Source organism: Euprymna scolopes, chromosome 22 (assembly GCF_053919585.1).
Source record: "Euprymna scolopes isolate OS-2025 chromosome 22, ASM5391958v1, whole genome shotgun sequence".
Taxonomy (NCBI): Eukaryota; Metazoa; Mollusca; class Cephalopoda; order Sepiida; family Sepiolidae; genus Euprymna; species Euprymna scolopes.
This window is the reverse complement of record NC_136503.1, coordinates 6,026,552-6,044,609: the sequence shown is the minus strand read 5'-3', so window position 1 is coordinate 6,044,609 and position 18,058 is coordinate 6,026,552. Positions and strand designations below refer to the sequence as shown.

At 32.3% G+C, this 18,058-nt stretch overlaps 1 protein-coding gene across 2 annotated transcripts in view; it reads left to right on the top strand.

Annotated features, from left to right (window-relative positions):
- The first annotated feature begins 1,979 nt into the window (after positions 1 to 1,979).
- Positions 1,980 to 18,058, top strand: part of LOC145243865 (serine/threonine-protein phosphatase 2A 56 kDa regulatory subunit alpha isoform-like) — a 381,258-nt gene continuing 365,179 nt past the window's right edge. For both annotated transcript variants that reach the window (XM_080106935.1, XM_080106934.1), the window contains exon 1: positions 1,980 to 2,567. In XM_080106935.1, coding sequence (XP_079963061.1) covers positions 2,426 to 2,567 — 142 coding nt within the window. In that variant the 5' untranslated portion in view covers positions 1,980 to 2,425. The remainder of the gene's footprint in view (positions 2,568 to 18,058) is intronic.

The window sequence follows — 18,058 nt, the reverse complement described above, 5'->3', positions numbered from 1 at the left end:
ACAAAGCTTCTTTCTTAGAACTGCACGCCTGTGGAACTCTGTTCAGTCTGCCTGCTTCCCACCGGACTACAACTTGGATGTCTTCAAGTCCAACGTTAACAAATTCCTAATGAACCGCCCCATTAAGTAAACACTTCATCAAATCTCCACACTAACGTAATGTACATGCAATAACCCTTATCCCTGAGTGGCTTCTGAGCCTTGATAAGTGGTGATCACTGTGTAAAAAAAAAACAAAAAAACTTCATACGCCTTCACACCGAACCACTAGGGAGGGAGATTTTCTAGCCCTGGAGACTCAAAATAAATATCCTGTTTGTATATCTGAAATTATTATTGCTTTTTTTTTACTTCGCAGTCACCACTTATCAAGGCCCGAAGGCCACTCGAGGATAAGGGTTAATGAATGTGAAGTGGTAGTGTAGTAATCTTTAATAATGTAAATTGGCTAGAATTTGATTATTTATAAGGATGGTTTAACAAGAACTTGTTTGCATTGGATTTGAAGGTTATGTTGTATGCAACCAGGAAGCAGCCCAATGGAACAGTTCATGGAATCTACATTTAGATTTAGGCATAGCTAGAGAGTGGGGAAAATTGTTGGTAGTGGTTGTAGCTAGTCAGGTTTTTGTGAAAGTTTGGCAAAGAGTAACCATAGATTGGAGGTCAGTCGGGCATTTGCCATGAAAATAGTGATAGAGCAGAGACAGGCTCGCAATGTCTCTTCTGTGAGAAAGAGGTTGCAGGGAAGAGAAAAGACTATCACCTACTAGGTTTCAAAGCTGGTTTTGAACTCTATCAATGCAGGATAGGCAACCGAGCAGCTTCTACCCAGATGTGGCAACAGTACTCTATTTTAAGGCACACCTGTCTCTTATACAGATAGAAAATTGCATGAGCAGTGAGGTACATACTGGAGCAGTAGAGTGATCCAACCATTTTTCTAGCGATATGGGCAACAGATTTGATGTATGTGTTCCATTTCAGATCAGGAGTGAAGGTCAGTCCTAGAAGCTTGTCATGCCATGGAGCTTCTTCAAGTCGAGAGTCTAAAATAACAAATTTTTTTGAGGTTGTTACCAAAATATGTATTATTATACATTTATAGTGTAACAAATATATATAAAAAATGGGGAAAGAAAAGCAAAGTATCGTAATTCTGCTGACTAAAATAATAATTGCAAATTCACATAAATAAAAGCAAAGGTAACAATAAAAAGAGTAGCAATAAAAATTCTGCCGTGTTATCCATCACCAATGTTCTTGGCATCCCATTTCTCAAAAATATTACTCTTAATATTTGTTTTACGGTGGTACTTTTTTTATCAGGTACTCTCACCACTTCAGGCCAACCTGAATATGCATCTACTAATATAGTCCTATCTCATTGATATAGGCATGATTCATGTGTACTCTGCTCCACGATTCAGTATTACTCTCCTTCTCCACATCCGTATCAAATTTAAGTTCACTATAAATACTAATATTTGGATTGGAATAAAACTTTAATTTCATTTCAAGGCAATAATTTAATTGAATTGTATTAAGACCTTTAATAAGTATTTCTTGCTGTTTTAAATTTGTAAATAAATAAAAATCTTTTTCTGTTGTTTTTTTTCACACATTTCTAAACACAGTTTAAAATATCCAATTAAAAAATCAATTAAATATCACAAATTATTACAAAATGAGGAATGATGCAAAAATATAGTGAGTAGAAAGAAAAAAATAAACCTATGAAAATTTAAATTAGGAACTTTGAAATTATTATCCCCAATATGTTATTAATAAAAATAACGATACTAATATTTGGAATGGAATAAAACTTTATTATTATTGTTTTTAATTCTAAAAATATTTTTAAAAAATAAATAATTATAACAAAACAGGTTATTACTGTGCTTCTATACATCCGTAGCGAATTTAATCTATCATTTGCTGTTTCGAATTCGCCCCAGGTCACAAAAGGCAAGTCTCGCGGAATCACGCTTGATAACGAGATTTTCAAGGACGATACGAAAAAAAACTCTTTGCAAACCCGTGGACGAAAATCCCCCGTATAACATTCTACAGTTTATCTTTTATTCTATATCGTTGGAATATTCTGGATAATACTATAGGATCCCCATGGAAATATTAATGTGCAGTTTTGTTAAACTGCGGAGCGTCTAGGTGAGTTGTTTAAAAAAAAAAAAGGAAGAAGAAAACCCGAGCTCTTCATAGAAGAGGATGTGTCTGGCCTGCTTTCGGTGGCCATGTTATAAATAATAAGTTCGTGGTGAAAGCTTCGGCGTATGTGAAAGGCCGTGAATACATCGGATTATCGCTCGGACCTTAGCGTGTCCAGCCGCCCTCTTTTTTAAAAAATAATATTTAAAAAATTTTGATTAAAAAAAAAAAAAAACGAAATCAATTCGGAAAAGCCATGACCTCAAAAGTCCTGGACATGATCGACCCGTTCACTAGTAAAGCGGCCATCAAGTCGAAAAGGCAGAAACGATCCCAAGGATCGTCTCATTACAGGACGAAGAATGCTCCCGAATTGCAGGCTTTACCTCATCTGAAGGGTAAGATATTCCCGTTTTTATTTCGTCTGTCTTTTAAAGATAATAAAATTACCTTTTTTCTTTTTTTTTGTTGTTGTTTTGTTGTGGTCAACATCAGAATGGTTTCCCACCCCGTTTCCTCGGTTATTTATTCATTGACGTAATAAAAGACTAATATCGAATATTTAATGACGACAACGCAACTTGGGCAGAATAAGATTCTCCACTTATGAATTACAATAAATATAAATATATATATATATATATACACACACACACACACACACACAAGCGATAAAAATGTGAAGACAAAAACTACGACGTGCATTTCAATCTTGATGGAAGAAGGTGATAGAATCGCTAAAAATTTTTAATCCTCAATAAAATAGAAATAGTCTATACATATACTGGTGTCTGTATGTTCAAATAAGTGCCGGGTCTAAACTAATCAACTCAACAGTTCCAGATCTGTTTGTTTTATTTTTAATTTTCCCGTAAGTAGAACACACACACACACACATACATATTACTAATAGTATTCTAATTACGTTAGCACTTTACGATTTCATGGATATTATTGATGAAGTGTCTCCGACTGGCATCAATCGACACTTTTGATTAATGGTGATACAGTGAAACTGCGGTAAGGTTTTTTTTTTTTTTTTTTTTTTTTTTTGGTGCTTGTGCAATTTTTGGTACTGTGCTGATATAATTCTGCTTCCACCCAACAACTTCAGAAAAAGATATTGTGAAACTTGAATTTAACCTGAAAAAAATTAAAAAAAAAAAAAAAAAATAGCGCGGTACCAAAAATGCATAAGCACCGTTTTTTTTTTTCTAAGCTAGATACATTTTATTATTAGATATAGCTCTATACTAAAGAATATTGAGCTCTTTATTTGTTCCAGATTCCGGGTCCCTGTCTTAATTCGATTGTAAGTTTTCTGTATGTATGGTTTATTAAATTGTTTAGATCTGATGTCATAAACATTAACATAAGATCATTATAATTTGTTTTTGTATAAACGACTTGATGTCAGTTAAATACAAACGATCCTCTTTATCACCCCCCCCCCACCTTTTCAATTACGAAAAGAAAGAAAAATGGGGAATAATACAGAGTATTTAGATTAACACAAAGTAAAAATGCTAATAAATAATAAGCTGAAGTAAAATATTGATACTTCACTACTTCAGTGCATGTCGAAAAATCTGCTTAAAAAATATCAATTTTCGAAATTCGTTTTTTTTTTTTTTTTTTTTTTTTTTTTTTTTTCAAATTATCACACACACACACACACACACACACACATAATTGCTTAGGTATTTACTTGTGGCAATATTCAATACGTGAGTAGAGCTTAGTATAAACTTACTTTTATGGGAAATGAACCACAGGGACCTTTGTCTTTCATTTCATCGAAGAAATATTCATTAGTCTACATTTAGGCTTATCATTAATAAGTGTGGTATATATCTGAACCCATAGTGCTCGATACTGATTAGTGATTTGTAGAGTTGTCGTATTTCAGTGCAATAAAACCGGAGAACATATATTTATTTCTAAAAAATATTTGTATGGTCAATGATATGTTGGTTGTGAGGAGGTTGCACAGATCGAAACTTCGACTTCACGATGTAAGAACTCCCCTCCTTAATCAAGCTTTGAAACAAATTTAAAAGCAAATATAACAAACGTTACTAATTGGTAATTATGTAAATTAAAGGGTTTCGAGTTACATATAAATAATTAGCTGATGATCCTCTTCCATTTCACGTTTTCTGCTTATGTTTCACGCCTTAATGGAGTCAAAGGTGGCTTCGTGGCTTGGTTTGACTCTCCCGACCGGCAGGAATTGTTACCTCCTACACTGCTGATTTCGTACGCATGAAACCTTGGTGTCTGTATGTATAAAAATAAGATGCTCGTGTACTTATTGATCAACGGTATTTTTTAAATAGTATTTTCAAGTTTAATCAAAGTTTTATGATTGATATCTGTTTTATAGAACTTAGTACAGAATAGGTACAAAACACCCTCCCCATGTTAAGAATGGCTTTCTAAATAATAACATTATTATTTCAGCACGGATCATAAGTGCACTAGTACCAAGAATAATTATATATATATATCCCGGTGATACAGGTTCTAAGTCAACAAATAATATCCCTCATGGAGACTATATTAATGTCAAAATAGTACCGCTCTCTGTAAGAAAACCACAGGGAAATACTTCTGTATTGTTAGCAATGGAGGTTATTTTTTTGTTGATGTCCGATATAATTTTTATTTAATTGGATTCAATGATAAAACAGACTTCGTTAAAGTAAGGTTTGTTGTTTAACAAACAATTCAAATATGATGGACCAAAAAAAAAAAATGGCAATATTAAAAATTTGATTTGCGAAAAACTGGGATAATTCCAGTGTCTTTTGATTGTTCCATCTAAATAAATAATTAAAAGAAAATATTTCATAAGTTTACATTTTTTGTTAAATTTAAAAGGAAATTGAACGCTTGGTCATTCATTACACTTTTTTAAAGGTTTTGAAATGTTTTTGTGGCAGTCTAAAAAGATTCATGTACTAAAAAGACAAGACGTTCTGTAATATCGTAAATATTTATGATATAATTTTAAAATTATTTGAAAAAAAAAGCATAAATTATTCCCCCTTACCATGTTTGTTTTAGTGTACAAAAATATTTTATCTTATCAAGCTAGACTATAATTATAACTAAACTTCACGGCAATCATCTCAATTATTCTTTTTCCCCAATTAATTTTTAATTTTTATGACAAATAATATTTTTCTTAACTAGCTACAGGTTTCAAGTTTCTTCTTTCGATAGATTCTTTGGTTGAATTTGAAAAAAAAAATGGTTGTCAATCTATCTAGCTTCATTTGTTGTATTTCTTTTAGGGCATCTTAATTTAACCTTTCTCCCTTTTTTTTAATCGCAAATATTTATACTATTAATACATTAACATCCGGATTAAATGATTAAATGCTTCGAGCAAAATTACCAACATTAATGTCTCTTCTATTATTTCTGAATTAATTTCCATCTTAAAATGTTCTACGCTATATTGCCGTTCTGATACGAAAATTCGTTGTCAAAATTGGACACAGCAGCTGTTGAATATATATATATATATATATATATATATATATATATATATATATATATATATAACCGGTTGTGAGATGGGCCCAGGTAACAGCAGTTGCTGTGTTATGTACTATGATTAGTGTGTATGGGGGGGGGGCACACACACAGATAAACCTTTGCTAACAAACCTTCTTGTCCTCACGCCTACACACTAACCTTTTTAGTTTAATGATTAGGAATTTTTGGCGGGGTATTAGCCTTTGTGTGCTTATTTCGAGAATGATGTCTTTACAGAGAAATACCTTTGCTTTCGATTTACAAGTACAACTAAACCTATCACTATAAACATAAATTTTAGCCAGAATTTTTCTCAAATCTTCCGGGTGCTTATGCACTTTTGTTACCGCGCTATTTTTAAGTAGTTTTTTTCAGGTTAAATTCAAGTTTCGCGATATCTTTTTTTTTTTTTTAATTGTTAGGTGGAAGCACAGAATAGTTACAAAACACCCTGCCTCCCCTGTTAAGAATGGCTTTCAAAATAACATTATTTTAGCATGGTAACAAAAGTACATAACTACTATATTCGGATTGAACTAAAAATCATTTTTTGAATGTCGAAGAAGACTCTGACATAAACATATTAATATGAATGATGATTTAATAGTTTAAAAGGAGACCAAACTCGTTTTTTAATTCAAATGCTTTTAAACATTAAAAAAAAATGTGTCTAAAGTGACACTGTTCTATAAAAGAACTGACTTAAATCCAAACTAATAAAAACATTTGTTCGTGTATCGATTTTAGTTTTGACTTGTAGATGGCGTGGAACTATGTGCATGATGCCAGTGAATGCGTACTTTTTTTTAAAAATTCGAGATATGAACGATTAAAAAAATTAAAGACGACAAATGTCATTAATCATCGTTTTTAAAATAATAAAAAAAAATTATTAACCATGTTGAAATTTGATACAAATAAAAAACAAAATTTTCATCTTTAACTATTATTCACCTTTTCAAACCTAAAATCAAATACTGAAATTCCATAATTACGAGATCAAACTTGGTTGATTATTATTAATTTTTTTACTCTTTTGGTTTATTTCATGATTTTAGTCGTGTTGGTTTTCCTGTAAGCTTGGATTCTTTATTAATAAGACTTTTCTATAAATATTTCTTCACCTCAAATTTCCGCCTATTTTCGTCTTGTCCTCATTTTCAAAAAATATCAGAATCTAATTTCGTATATGAATGCATCAAAAATTATAGAAGACGTCATTTTTCTTCTCTCAAAGACGTAAAAGTGCAATATGATAATTTTGCGTTTAACACAAACAGCGGAATAGTTATATAAGAGCAGTTCAAATTTATAGTTGGCGGACCTGAACAAGAATCACCCCACCCTATATATTAGTGTCCAATCAATAATAATCCACTGAAAAAAAAAACACGCACACACACACACACACACACACACACACACACACACACACAAAGAAAACTCCAAAAACCGTTCTTACATGGGAAGGTTGGGAGTGTTTATTCCGAAAGCCGTTCTTAGGGGGAGAGGGTGATTCTCGTTCAGGTCCGCCTTATAGTGAAATGTTATTTCCAGAAAGAAAGAAATAAAACAAATTTACTCAAGATGTGCCCCCTCCTCCTCCAAAAACCCTAGGTCTAAATAGGTGAGATTTTTCATCTGTCCCTCTCCCTCACTCCCTCAATTGTTGAACCGAAAAAAAATGAATCATTTAGAAATCTTTATGTCGGTAATAAGATTGAACTCTATTGTAATGCTTGTTGAGTTTATTTTTGAATAAATATGTTAGGCCAATCTTTGCATTTTTCATTACTGTGTGTGTGTGTGTGTGTGCTGTAATCCAATCAACATATCCAATCTCAATTCACCTTTCTTGCTTTTTGAATTAAAACGGAACACATCGAAGCCGACCTTTCTCTTCACTAATGGTATTTACGACTTATTGATCGTTTTCAAAACGAATCACAGCTGATCCCTTTCGGTTTCGATTATACATAAAGATCATTTTAAACTTGTGAAACTGATCCCCCATTTTCTGACCGATTTACAACCACACCACACGCACACCCATCACTTTTCTTTCTCTCGGTACACTGCTTCTTCACGCAAGAATTACACGCTTTCAATTCGTCACTCTGCCTATCTCTCTATCTCAACACCCGTGAAAGCATACGCCAGCAACTTCCATTCCTTCTATGTCCGATTTTGTTGTAGACGAGTAGTAAAGTTTCAGTTAACAAAATCCGACATAGAAGGAATGCAAGTTGCTAACGTATGCTTTCACACGATGGAAAACGTAGACAAGTTTCATTCTATTTCTGAAGTTTCGTCGTAGTAGTCGTTTATTGAAGTATGCGCAGACGGACAGATTTCCTAGCTTTAGTGTTTATGATATCTACCCTGGTTTCAGGAGAATTCCTTTACTGGGACAATTTTAATTTGTCGCATGCACCCTCTTTTTTTCTTTATTTATGCACGCACGCACACACACACACACACACACATATATATATATATATATATATATATAGGGTTTGTATTATTGTACACATAGATTCGAAAAAGTTGTCAAAAAAAACAAATATATAACAAATAAATGTTATCAAAGGCAAGATAAGTTACTTTTCTACCAAACTGGATACAATTTTCGTGTTTTTATTCAATGTAAAACATGTTTATTCAGCTCGAAAAGCATAGTGTTTACTGTTTAACCGATGTATTGGAAAATTCAAAATGGCGCCCAACTCTCTCTTTAACACGGTAAGTTCGGGAAAAGGTGTTATAAATAATAAACTAGACAACACCTTTACCCGAACTTATCGTGTTAAAGAGAGAGTTGGGCGCCATTTTGAATTTTTCAGTACATAAACACTGCAATGTTTTTCGAGCTGAATAAACATGTTACATTGAATAAAAACATAAAAAATATCTCCAGTTTGGTAGAAAAGTAACTTATCTTGCCTTTGATAACATTTATTTGTTATATATTTGTTTTTTGACAACTTTTTCGAATCTATGTGTACAGTAATACAACCCCATATATATATATATATATATATATATATATATATATATATATATATATATATATATATATATATATATATATATATATATCAAGAAACTCGACCATGTGTCTTTGTTCACAAGTAAAGAGAACAGACTGATTTCGGCCCTATTAAATTTTCTTTTTCGGAATTATGAAATATTCATTAAGCTTGCCTATATAACCGTGACTATTCTAAGCTAATGTTAAAGCCGAGTTAATCAACATTTGTTTCTATGAAGTTTATTTTTCTTTTAATCACAGTGTACGTTAAAAAAAAGTGTACCCAAAATTAACTATTGAATATCGATTTTAGAATCGTTTATGTGAGCAGATTTTAGTTGCTCTGGCTAACCTCCACCAAATATTTCAAAATAATTATTTTAAAATATTTACACATCATTTTTTCTAAGTGTTATATTTTCAACCTATTTTAATAAAAAAAATTGTTTTTAGAATCAAATTAAGTCCTATTACGAAATTAAATCCGTCATAATGCATTTCGCTTTATTTGTAAAGAAGTCAGTCATTTAAATATTTTGTTCATATTTGCAAAAAAAAAAAAAAAATTTACTTGGAAATTTGAAAGAAATTGAAATGTCAGACATTTTTTGGACGAGATGGAGGATATGTACTGAAATTTGGGATTTGTTTTGTTTATTAAATTAAGTGAAAGTACAGAATACTTTCCCCTCCCATGTTAAGAATCGGTTTCTAAATAACGTTATTTCTGCACAGTCCGTTTCTGCACAAGTACCATTAATTTTATCAGAAAATACCTGTAACTATCCGACGTTGTCAAAGAGTTTTTTTTTTTTTTTTACTTTGATTTTTTTATAAGAATGGATTTCTATATAATAACGTTAACTTCTCTGCATGAGTACCGATTTTTTATTTTATTTATTTTTTTTTTTTATTTTTATTTTTTTTCGGGAGAAGTAGGTACAGTTTTCGAACCAGGCAAAAAACAACAAAAAACGAATTCTTTGTTTTAACCTGGTCGATTTTTGTCCTGTTCAAAAGCTGTTTATTTATTTGCTTTCCCACTGAGCAAATTAGGCACAAGGCTGTTTTTTAGTGTGGGGAGAAAAAAAACAGCTCCCCCAAGGGGGCACTCTGGCAGGGTCCAAAATTAACAATTGTCTTATACGAAGGGTTGTCCTCACATTGACCAGAACTGATTACTTCCTTTTCCGCTCCTGGCCCGAAGGCCAAGAACAGCCTCTGCTGAGTGCTGACTGAGTGCTGCGCCTGTACCAGTGTTTATTTTTTTAACTATGACGTTTTTTAATTTTTAAAGTTAATTTATCATAATATCGTTGGATCATAAAGTTATTAATTGAACACAATTTTAATAAAATTATAACTAATTTTATTAAAATAACGTTTTAATCTGTATTAAGACAAAATATAGTCTGTAAAAAGCTTCCAAAACCTTTACTCTTTTAATATTAGGTTAGTGCAAAACAATATCGTTTTCTCGCATATGATTTAAAAAAAATTTTTTTTTTTACATAGGCATAACCACTTATCAAAGCCCAGAGACCACTCGAGGATAAGGGTTAAGAGTGTACAGTAGTCAATTGGACAATATAGTAATTGTTAGTAATGGAAATTCAATAAATTTGTTAACAAGTGGAACGGCTCATCAAGAAATTGTTTACATTGGACTTGAAGACAACCATATTGTAGTCAGCTGGAAAGCAGGAAAACGGAAGACAGTTCCACAGGTGTGCAGTTCTAAGAAAGAAGCTTTGTTCATGGAATCTACGTTTAGGTTTAGGCACAGATAAAGAGTGGGGTGAATTATTGATAGTGTTTTCAGCTAGACGGGTGTTTCTTGTGAAAGTTTGGCGAGGGGGGGGGACCATAGATTGAAGCTCAGTCGAACACTTTCCATGAAAATAGCGATAAAGCAAACTCGCAACATCTCTTCTGCGAGATAGATTGCAGCAAAGAGAAAAGGACATCTCCTAGGAGGCTACAAAGTCTATTTTGAACTCTATCAAGGCAGGACAAGTCCTTTCTAGCAGCTCCTGCCCAGATGTGGCAACAGTATTCCATCCTTGGATGTACCTAGCTCTTATATAGATAGAGAATTGCATTAGCAGTCTATTGGATTGATAGAAGGATCCCACCATTTTTCCAGCGGCCTTGGCAACAGATTTGATGTACGTGTTCCATTTTAAGATCAAGAGTAAAGTTCAAGCCCAGAAGCTTGTCAAAACTTAAGGTCTCCCCAAGACGAGAACCATTCATTTCAATTGATGCCAGATGGGGATCAGAACGTTGATGATGTAAAGATAGAAGCTTGGTTTTAGATGCATTAAAAGTAACCAGCCACTCCTTTCCCCATTGTACCACATGCTTAAGATCAGAGGAGAGAATCTGAGAGAACTTGATCATTTACTGTCTTAGATGTGCTACCATAGATGGTAGTGTCATCAGCATAAATGTCTACGAATGATGTAAGGATGTGATTTGGAAGATTATTAATGTAGATCAGGAAAAGAGTTGGGCCCAAGATGGACCCCTGAGGGACTCTAGCTTGAATACTGTGAGCTTCTGATTTTTGCCCATCAACTACAACTCTTATGATCCTATCAGAGAGAAATGATTTAATAATTGAGAAGACATTTCCAGCATTTTCTAGCTAGAGATCTTATGAAGTAAACCTTTCTGCCATACCCTATCAAAGGCCTTAGATATGTCAAGAGCAATTGCCCTAGAAAGGTTGCCTCCGTCGAGAGATTCACTAATCCTATGAGATATAACTGTATAACTGTAAGCACAAAATGTTACTTTTATATATAATTTCTGAATTATTTCATGGAGACATATATATATATATATATATATATATATATATATATATATATATAGCCATGTTATATAATTTTGAAGCACATTTTTCGCTCGATCGAATCGTGTTATTTCTTACGGTTCTCAATCTCTTCATTCATTTTTTGGCAGGCTTTTCAACAGCATGGACAAAATTTAAATCCGTATGATTTTCTTGTTCCAGTTTAAACTAGGCTGAAAAGCTCCTGAGATATCTTGTGATATCAATGATGTGTTTGACTCGGGAACCTCTAACGAATGTGTGGTTTAAGAAATTTCGCGATGGTGACGAGAGCCTCAAAGATAAAGCTAGTCGACTGTGGTTGATAACAAACATCTGAAAGCTTTAATTGAAGCTGATCCTCGTAAAACCACATGAAAAGTTGCGGTTGAATTCAAGGTCGACCACTCAAGTCGTTTATTTAAAGCAAATAGGGAAGTTGGATAAATGGGTGTCGCATGAATTATATGATAATAAAAAAAATTAAAAAAATCGTCATTTTGATGCGTCTTCTTCTGCGCAACAAAAACGACCCATTTCTCAAGCGGGTTGTGATGTGTGATGAAAAGTGGATCTCCATGACAACCGGCGACGTTTGGTACAGTGGTTGGATGCTGGAGAAGCTCCACAACACTTCCCAAAGCCGAAATTGCACCAAAAAAAGGTTATGGCAACTGTTTGGTGGTCTGCGGCCGATCTCCTCCATCATAGCTTCTTGAATCGGGGCGAAACGATTACAGCGGAGAAAAGTACTGTCAACAACACTGCTGACAAATTGATGAAATGTACCAGAAACTCCAATGTATGTGCCCGAAATTGGTTAATATGAAGGCATTAATTTTCCATGACAACGCTTGCTCGCATGTTGCTCAACTGATCCTGCCGAAGCTGAACGACTCTGCCTCATCTGCCATATTCATCGGACCTCTTGCCCACTGATTATCACTTTTTCAAGCATCTCAACAACTTCCTGCACAAAAAATGCTTCAAAAGCCAAGATGATGCCAAATCGGCCTTCATTGCTTCCAGAACTCTGGATTTCTATGCTAATGGGATAAATAAACTTGTTTCTCGTTGGCAAAAATGTGTTGATTCTAATGGTTCTTATTTCGATTAATTATGTTTATTATGAAAGGACTATCTTTTGAAGTTGAACATCAAAAAACATTTTTGCGCCAACCTAATACATTAGGATTTATTATGAATTTTAAAGCCAGTTTAAATGACTTTCTATTTGACAGATTGAATCCTTTCAACTTTTGAACAGTCATGAAGTAATTTCTTTCAATTATAAACAAATTTAAATGGCTGACTTGTTTACGAAGAAACGGATATGCATTATAATGAATTTAATTTTGTGATAGTCTTTTTTAAAATTTGTGTTTGAAACTAAAACTTTTTTTAATATATAAAATTAATTTTGAAAAGATTTAATAATAGATTTATTTTGCTTCAAAAAGAGTAAGCACTTTTAAATATTAATTTTTAAATATTATGTGCCAACTTCCTTCAAGAACGACCCCAAAAACAATGTTTATTCCATAGTTGCCTAATTTTCATACCTTGCCAAAATTACTTACTTTGCCTAAATTCGTTAAAACATTCTTTGGTATTGTGATTAAATTATGTTTGAAAAAAAAATATATATATAATAGCTCCAATTATACGCAAATTTCAATTTTACTCACAAACTCATCAATTACTAAGTTTCTGTCTATTACTCTCCTCCTCTCTCACCATTTGACGCTCTGGTTTCTATCTGCTTTTCCAGCTCTAAACTGTTAAAGGTAATACAAGTATAAAAAAAAAAAAAATGGAAAATACTCTTTATTTATTAATAGGCTATCATTGCAATACTATTTAACTGAATGCTAGAGAGACTGACTGACAAATTTTCCATGTTATCTTTTTGTTTTGTTACTTTTATCTGGCTTTGCAAACTTGCTTTTTCATGATTCAAATCAAAGTTCAATAGGTGACCCAGTGGGTGTATTTTTTTTTTTTTTTTTTTTTTTTTTTTTTTTTTTTTTAAGTTTACTTTGTGCAGATTATTCCAACTTCTAATTAAAATTTTTGAATGGCAAGCATGAAAGATGTCGGCTTATGCCAGGAGGAGATAACTCTGCACTCGATTATTCCTGAATATGCTCCTAAAAGTGTGGGAGTAGTAGGACCCATGAGTTTGTTGGGTATCTTGAACTTTCCAGCTTTAAGATGACGACCATTGATGTATCAATTATTTTAACTAAATTAGTTCTAGTTTTCTAACAATTTGGTTCAATTAGTAATTTAATAACCAAAGAATAACCTCATTTCTATTGTTTGGTCATTAATTGAACCAAATTTGTAGAAAATTAAAACCAATTTGGTTAAGATGTTTTAATGTCAGCCATTTCAGAGTTGAAAAGTTTAAGATAATCAGTTTGTTTAAGGTCAGATTAGGGTTTATAGACTAATTTTTATTGATTGTGTAAAATAACTACTGTATACGCAACGTTATTCTTCCGTGTACAACGATGGCTGATCAAATAAAATAATGAAATTTATTCATGGTATTTTATTAAAATACAAGTTCGTTCCACACCGGTTATTTCTAATTTAGCCATGTGTATTATTTAGAGTGAAATGGATTTGGACATTACTTAGTTTTTATTTATTTACTTAAAATTTTTTTTTTACCTAAATCATATTTTATCAAAATAATAATCAGATTAAAAATACTAAATTATAACAAGTTTCACCGAAATGAAAACTCGTCCGTAGGAATATAGTCACCATGTCTCGGAACAAGAAAAATAATTCCAGTTGATAATTTTGGACTTTCGAAAGGTTTTTTTTTTTTTTTTTTTTAACTAGAAAATTATGAATATCATTTATGGCTTTCTTGGCTAACCCCGTTTTTATAGATAGTGATTATTTTTTTCGGTCTTACGTTGAAATTTACTATAACATTTTACAGAATGTCATTACTATAACATTATGTTTTGTCCCTAAAACGTTTTGTAGGTAATGTCAAACCATATTTCATTCTAAATAATTTATGTGACTAAAATAGGAACTAATTCATTCCTCAACTTCATCATTTTGATAAGTAGATGACGACGACGACAAAAAGGAAAATTAAAAATGTCATTGCGTAAAAAGATAAAACGCCATCAGATTGCTAAGCAACGTTAATTTTTTTTAATAGTGTTGCTTAAAACGGTTAAACTTAATCAGATTAATAAACGAGAGAAGTTTATGTAAAAAGAAAAAAAAATAGGAAGAATGAAATTGGTTTATAAACTGTAAAATACGAAAGTTCTGTTGAGAAATTGTAGTAGCTCGCGTGGAATATATTTTTGGCAAGACAACACTCGGCTTGAAACTAAACGATATTTGCACGTTGGGGCTTTCGAAAGTTGCTTTTTTTTTTTTCAAATTTATTTTTAGTTACAAGAAATTTGATTGTTCGTAGAAATCTGCTAGTTTTAAGTCGGCCATTTTTTCCAGCGGCTGTGTATAAATTTCAGCTATCAATGGAGGTGCAGACTGCAGAGCACCAGCAGCACCACACCCAACATTTTAATGAAGACATATTGCCAACCATTTTAGTTGTACCATGCTGCAAATTACCAAGGAAGTTAGATCTCTCCCCACTTAAAAAAATCAATATCACTAATTCGATTTGAAATTAGTGTGGAAAAAGATCATGCCATTGTGAGTTTATTAATACGATACTGTAGAGATTGAAAAAGTTTTTTTGATTTTAGCACAAATGAATCCCGAGACTTGTGTATACTTTAATTCTAACCAGAAATTAACATCGAATCGGAAGTTTAAAGGTTTAAAAATCACTTCCAAATTCACGAAGAAATCATTGTGGAAGTTATTTTTATTTGTATCTATAAGAATTAAAATGGTCGAAAAAGTTTACTTCGTAGCCTGCCTGCGACATTCGAAAGTGAGTTTAAAGCTTTTAAATAATCAAAATAATTTCTGACATAGAATCTAAATTCACAGACGAAGTCAAGTATTATGTTTAATTTGTGCTACAAACGTCGTCGTTTGACCGCGGCGCGTCACTTTATATTAATGAACCAGATTTTGCTGTGCATATAATTATTTTTTACCAAGATGCACATGGAGTTGTAAATAAAATATCCATTGCAACTGCAATTAAGTTTGCATTTTGGGAGGAGTTTGGATTTTGCCCTCGTGTTAAGACCACTAGATAAAGACAAGACGCATCGTTTCATTTGCTAATATTCGTAGATTGTTGTGTAAAAAAAAAAAAAAAAAAAAAAGACAACACGCATCGAACAGCCCAGATGGTGATGGTAATTGATGGCATGCTGCTAATAATTAATTCATACACATTGTTACACTCATGTTACACCATACTTGGAAATGTTAATCAGTCAATCACGAACCGCGAATGTTCATTTTTTTCCCCCCTCGAGTAACGATAAGCTTTTTTAATTTCTTTCAGTTAAAAAAATTATCACGTTTTTATATTTTTATTTATTTAGCAAAATCTATCTCTAAAAATAAAAACAAAAATAAACTAGTTGCTTTGATTGGCATTATAGGGTGGTTCTTCTGCTGTTGTCAACACCAATTCGTACTTACATTAAAAAAAAAAGTGTGTGTATATATATATATATATATATATATATATATCTATATATATATCGCATTAAAGTAGTTTTCATTTCTTCTCAAATTAGCCATCTTCATTTTCTTTTCCCAATATTTAAAATGGTTTAAATCTAAGCGTACAAATTGGCTTTTAACGCTGATAATACATGAATTAAATAGCCATTTTATTTCGATTTAATTTTTAAATGTATTTTTACAGATTTTTTTATTTTCAATCTCGTAAGCATTGCTATTTAAATTTAATCTTGTCTTGTCTAAAATTATCCATATTTTATGTGCCCCTTCTAGCAAGAGACACGGGTGCATGTAAAATCCAGCTCCTCAAATAAATTTCCCCGGTCTAGGACAACAGATACTATAACTTGATTCTGTGCCGCAGACAAGATTTAAACACACTCATTTTAACTCCGATCGCCCGAGAACATGTAGCCCGTTCTACATATAATACTTATAATTTTTTTTTTTTTTTTTACATGGGAGTCACCACTTATCAAGGCGCGGAAGCCACTCGGGGATAAAGGTTATTGCGTGATGGGACAATAACGTTTATTTATTTAAATTGAACACAAATATAAAAATTAATTGAATTTTAATTCTTTTATCAGTTCTTTTCTAGAATAGTGTCTCTCCTGGGGTTTATGATCTATCATTACTCCACTTCTGAGCCCCTCCACGACACAACCCCCTTCTATGAAAATGGGTCATTTTTGATTGGGAACAAAATTAAAAACTATTTCGGTCAAGAAAGATCATCGCTTCTAGGGTAAAAAAACGCAACACTGTCTGGCCTTGGGGATAGGATCAGAGTTCATTTAATCTTATTTCTAACTGTAGTTTGAAAAATAACACGTCGAGTAGGTTATTTTTTTCATTCGTTCTAACGTCACGTAATCTTTTTTTTTTTTTTATTTTTTTTTCAACACCATGTGTGTATGTTACAATTAGGTCATTCTTTTTTTTTTTTTTTTAATGCAAAAAAAAAAAATTATTTCGATTACGTAGTGTACAAATAAATGAACAATGGTAAGCATTAATTACATGGATTTGTTTTATATTATTGAATAGTGCCATCATTTCGAAATAAGGTTTATCTTTCGTTTAGAAGAATGAAACGAAGACAAACCTCGAATTAAGATTGATAGACAGTTAAGCGAAGCGGTATTAAAAAAAATCCTTAGCACTTGTGCATTTTAACATTATCAGAAAAAGTTTCTTCCTGGACAAAGGAAGGCTTAACAAATTACCTCTCTCCCATGTTAAGAATGGTTTTCTAAATTTCCAAGGGATGCTAAAATGCACAAGTGTCAATTTCTTTCCAATTTCTAATGACCACGAAGAAATCATAAAAAAATATATCGTAGACTTGGATTCGGACAAAATGATTTTGAAACCTTTGAAATTTGTCAGAAAGTAATTGTTAGAAATGAAAGTATATAAGCCAAAGAAACGTATGATTTTTCCAAATAAATAAAAACTTACAACTGACCCCCCCCATCCCCCACCCCCGCAAAGCATTCACAGCGCCACTATTCTAGAAAATGACTAATTCCATTTCTAGACAGATTTTTTTTTTTTTTTTAATTTATCACGTGGTTGGTTGGTTTTTTAATTGGTGGTAAAATCTAACTCTTCCAAAAAAAAGGAGTACTCTGGACTGAGAACAAGAATACTTCAGTAGTCCCATCATGAATGAGGGCACTCAGATGACAGGCAATTGACCTCTTTTCAAATGGAATCTAGGACCATGGTTTTTGATCTTGGACCAGAAAAAAAAACAGTCTGTGTCTTTGGTAATCAAGATGTATACTTAGAAAAAATGTTAACAAAAAAAA